This window comes from Loa loa, assembly GCF_000183805.2.
Source record: "Loa loa unplaced genomic scaffold supercont3.122, whole genome shotgun sequence".
Classification (NCBI taxonomy): Eukaryota; Metazoa; Nematoda; class Chromadorea; order Rhabditida; family Onchocercidae; genus Loa; species Loa loa.
The window spans coordinates 129,698-135,290 of NW_018108302.1; the positions used below are offsets into that span (position 1 = coordinate 129,698).

At 22.3% G+C, this 5,593-nt stretch overlaps 1 protein-coding gene across 1 annotated transcript; it reads left to right on the forward strand.

Annotated features, from left to right (window-relative positions):
* Nucleotides 1-2,235: 2,235 nt before the first annotated feature.
* Nucleotides 2,236-2,550, forward strand: LOAG_12147 (hypothetical protein; the record flags this gene model as incomplete). Its single annotated transcript, XM_003147661.2, has 1 exon — nt 2,236-2,550. The coding sequence occupies one exon, from the start codon at nt 2,236-2,238 to the stop codon at nt 2,548-2,550; it is 315 nt and encodes a 104-aa protein (XP_003147709.2).
* Between the last annotated feature and the right edge of the window lie 3,043 nt (nt 2,551-5,593).

Below are 5,593 nucleotides of genomic sequence, written 5' to 3' on the forward strand. Positions count from 1 at the left end.
TTTTTTTTATAACTAACTTTTAAAATATTGAAATCACAAAAAAAGTTTGACGATTAAAACAAATGAGCTATATCAAACTGTGTAAAATATACATAATTAAAAAATCACAACCAATATTCGAAATGTCTTATGGAACAGGTGCTCAAAATAAATGTTTTTAAAAATTTTCAACAAAATAGCAACTGCTCATTTTAAAAATTAAACCTAAATTTAAAATGAATCAAACAATATTTTTAATCATCACATTTCAATGGGAAAAAGTTTAATCTTATTAGACAAAAAAAAAGTTTCCAAACTACTCCTAAAATACTAATTAATACAATTATTTACAAAAACACTTCTATGATTGCTTTATTTGATCGATCTTTTGAACATAATTCATAATCCCTTTTCTTTTGTATGCTCAATTGTATAGATTTCAAAATTTATCAGTGAACAGAAATGATGATAAGTTCAAAGATTGATATATGGTAATAGAGTCTAGTTTAGAGTAAATTTTTTCAAGTTAAAAAGGATTAAAATGTCTCATAAACATACATTACTGTAATTTCTTTCTTTAAAAAGAAAAAAAAAAAAAACGAAAAAAAAACTTTCTTATATCATGCAAAGAGAATATATCAAATAGGTGAAAAAAAAAAGCAATATATCATATTATCAATGTATTTTCATTTTTATCAATAATGATAAGCATGAGAAATACGGTGATAGTCTTCCTTTTTCATTTATCTTCTAAATATCATATCATATTATGAATATATTTTCATTTTTATCAATGGTGATAAGCATGAGAAATATGATGATAGTCTTCCTTTTTCATTTATCTTCTAAATATCAAACATCAATAAATATCCTGCAAATTTTGTTGATATTAAATTAAAGCATTATCATTAATAGTCATAAATATCAAAGCATTGATAAGTGCAGATATACAAATATGCATGCATTTGCAGCTGCAATTCCGAATTCATTAATTGAAACATTTTTTAATGTTACATAAATTTTGAAGTATTTTTATAGTTGTCTATTATTTAGTTATTATTGAACCAACGTTTGATGACAATATTGATGACAATCATTTGAGTTATGAAATAATAAACCAAATCAGTTAATCTTATCATGATTCTTTTTTTTTTTACTTAAAATTTTTTTATGAAAAATATTACAAAGTAAGATCAAATATTAAATTTTTCCTCAAAGTTTTATAGAATAAAGGAAAGATTTTGATTAAACAATACAATAAGTTTGTTGTTTCTTTTCAAATAGTATCAAAAAAATTGTAAAAAGCAAAAATAATGGAAATAAAAAAAAAAAAAAAAAAAGAAAAAAGTAATGAATAACTTCAAAGGATACTAAATAAAGGGTTCAAAAAAAAAAAAAAATGCTAATTAAGAGAATTTTAATTAGTAAATGATCTCAACATCCCTTCCATATTTTTTATCTACCAAAATTAGCGTAATTTTCCACGTTTTGTTTCAGCCAACATTTAAAACATAAAAAAAAAAGAAAAAAATAAGAAAAAGAAAAAATCTGCTCTTCTACAATTCATCTTAGGAAAAATTTCAAAAATAACTCTTTGCAATCTTTTTTAAATCGTTCATTTTTAGCTACAATCCTTCGCTTGATGATCTTACATATCATATCATTAATTAATCATTAATCAGTTTATTTTATCACAAGCAAACTAATATAGTTTGAAATTTTACTCTCCTAATTATTTTAATTAAAATAACTCTCATTTATTAATTTTCATTTTCAGGTACGATTGTATATTTAAAATTCTCTCTAGTGCTTTATTATTTTGGGGGGGGGGGAAAAAAAATAGGAAGCAAACATATTGAATCGATTTTTAGCAAGTAAATTTTTTTCACAATGCTGCAGAAATATTTTAAAATATTAATGAGGAAAAAAAATATATATATAATTCATTTTTGCTATTTGAGAAAATATATTTGCTAGCTAATTTTATCGAATATTTTCAAATTATCTCAACTTTGTTGACATTTTTTTAGAAGGATAAAGTTTGCATTAATTTAATTTTATGAAATATTTAAAGTAAAAAATAATAAAATTTGTATATTGATGCTGCTACATTTATAATTGTAAACAAAACATAACTTAATTAAAATTATTGATTTTGCAGGTTTATATGTATATTAATCAAAAATTGATTGATATTATTCAAACAAAAAAAAAAAAGAAAAGTTTATCGTGATTTATTCTTAAATTCTAATGGAAATGGTTTGGCGAAATGATAACTACCGTATCCGTCGTCGTCTTCCATCAATTCCAACGGAATCAAAAACTTTTCCAACTTTGGCAAGATTAAATTTATGCAGCATGCTATCGCCTATTTCATTGGATGATGATGATGATGCTAAACGACCGCTTCAGATAGATGATGAGAGTATCGAAAAATTACAACTCTCGGAATATTCGCGACAATCTTGGACTCCTACTGTTAGATTAACATTCCCGGTGCATTCCAATCAACGCCGAGAACTTCCCATTGAAGAAGGTGTGGAAAATTGCGGTAAGTTGTCTAAATTGTAAATAAATATTTGAAAATTACTTCAAACTTATTGCTTAATAGGTCAAGTTATTGCTTAATTTAGTGCTTAAGTATTCAGTCAGTTATTACTTAACAAATTCAGTTATGATTTAATCTGTTGCTTAAGCACTTCGTTCAATTATTACTTAACCTTTTTACTTTTTTAATTTTGATTTTAATTTTGAACAAAATTAAAATTAAACAATTTGTTTGAAATTATTTTGTATTTGTGAAATAAAATGATAAGATGATATTTTCTGCATATCTTATCAAGGTATGATCAGCATTTGTTCAACAACCAAAATATCAGCTCGAAGACGACTGAATTGTTTTCAACGAGTTAAGTTTTTTTTTTTTTTTTCTGTATTTTTAGTAATTGGATATTAGAGTGATTTAGATTTGTTTAAAATGAGATTGAAGATAATTTTGTAAAATTTCATTTGTTTTATTTTGATATATCTTTAAGAATTTTCAAGATATATTAAAGTTAGTTCTTTGGCGTATTAAAAATAATTCCAATTAATTAAAATAGGCTTAATCAAGTTATTGTCAACTTATAAAATTTAGAAAGCCAAAACAAAACTATTACCAATAGGATGAATTTTTTCGAATGCCAAATAAAAAATTAGCAACTTAAATTGCATTCAAACAAATCAAACGAAGGATCGAACTTTTTGGCGAATAAAAATATGAAATAATTCTAAAAAAAATTTTGGATTTTTTGCTTTAATTAAAATAATTAATTATTTTGCTTAAATTCTTACTTTTTCCTCCTCTTTTTTAAATGATTATTCAAAGTTTTCACAATAATATGATATTACAAATTTTTGTTATCATAATCGAATTATCATAATTAATTATCATGCTTAAATTCTTCTTTTTAAATTTGTTCTCTTTAATGTTTACATTTATGATAATGAATGATAATGAAATTGATTATTTTGAATTAATTTAACAAGTCTTATAGCTTGATTACTAGGCTTCAATTTTTCGTCCAAATGCAATCTGATATTATATATTGTGATAAAGAAAAATGATAAAATTAGTTTCAAATCTACCTTTGAATCATTTTGGATGTTAGTGATATCTCTGAATTGATAATGATAGTTAAGATATATATTATTTAAGAAATTGTTAAAAGTTGAAAATTAAAAAATTAGCAAACTTCAGGAAATTAACATCAAATAATTGTCACATATTTTTAATTTACTAAAAAAATCAATTTTTTTTTTTTATGAACTTTGTATTTTAAGAAACAATAAAATATAATTCATCTAGCAATTTCTAATATCCGTTTACTTTGGTTTAAATTTTAAATATAAGATATTTAATTTAAATTAAAGTCCTTTAAATTTAAACAAAAAAAAAAGTTAAAAAGTTAATAAATATATCAGTGAGAAAGAGAGAGCTAAAGAAGTAAAAAGAAAAAAGAAAAAAAAAAAAAACGGATTTACTAACATATTTATAATTCAACATACCCCGTCTATTTACAATTTATTCATTTGCGCTTTCATGCTTTATCAGAAGAATAGGCGCTCATTGATCTTTCCTTTCTTTGACAATTTTTAAAATTTTCTTTCACTACGAGAATTTTTTTTTTCTTCAAAATATTTTTTTTTCCAAAAGAAAAAAGTAAAATTTAATTATTTTTAAAATTTCATCTTTTCTTATATTATTTCGAATTTGAAATCATTTGATATTAGAATTTGACTTTTTCAATTATCATTACTGATAAGATTAAATGGTATGGAATATTGTAATGAATTATTAATTCATTTATCATTTTTCACATACACTTTTCTCACCATTTTACATTTCAAAATTCCACCTTTAATCGATTTCGATGGTTTTTTCCTTTTTTTTATTTCTTAAAAGTACTCAACTGATTTTTCTTTTCTTTATTTCTCTTTATCCATCTTTTCATATATAAAAGTTAATTTCGCTTTTAAAAGTTAATTTCGTTTTTAAGGTAATTGTATAAGTAACATTGGACATATTCGACTTTTTAAATCCAATTTTCTTTTTTAAGATTTTATATTCTAAATATTAAAAAAAAAAAAAAATAGTGAAGTTCTTATTTCTCTTTTACATCCATTAACAATTCTTTAAATTTCTGAGCAATAAAATAGAAGATATGTAAAAAAAAAATTGATTTGAAAACTTAATCTAGGTATGTTTAAATGAAACAAATGTCAAAGGTTCACTTTGAGCATTTTCTGATCTTATCAGTTATCCTAAAAATCATTACTGATAAGATTAATATATACAAAATAATATTGTTAAAATGAGCAAATTGCATTAGAAAGAAAAAAAAAGCAAAAATTGTCAATTGTACATGTAGAACTTAAGAATGAAATATTTATTCATAATTATTTAGTAGTCAAACATTAGCTTGATAGAGTGTCGCATATTTGAAATTTGAATGTGGACATTTTTTGGTTTGTTGATAAGGAGATTGATAAGGGCAATAAACATTTAGTGATAGCGAGATTAGCAAGTGAATTGAAATTGATCAATTATTTCGTAATATTTGGATATCTTTTTTTTTCTTTGGATAAAGATAAACGCAGTGTAATCATGGTATTATCAATGATAACGTGAATTGTAGTGATAATAATTTGAAAGTTATATTGAATTGACTAAATATTAATGATAATAATTATGGTCACATTATTATTACTAGTATTAGTAAAACAACTTTTGGATATTTTTTATTGATAATAACTTAAAGCTTAAACTTATAAATTAATTCCTTAAATGAATTCGCATTAAAATTAGTTCTTAACCAAACATTTATCCAGTAATTAATTAATATCACTATTTATATTATGATTGTCACAATAATTTCATTCTAATTTAAAAGATCCAAAAAAAAAAAAATTCACCCTAAAAGTTATAAAACAAGAAATTTTCTTATTAATTTTTTTTTTTTTTTTTGGAGTAAATTGAAATAAAGTTTGCGTGAAAATTTTCTTTTAGGTATTATATTATTCGTAAATTATTTCATTTAAAGAATTTTTTAAAAAAAAAAAATGCAACTATTTT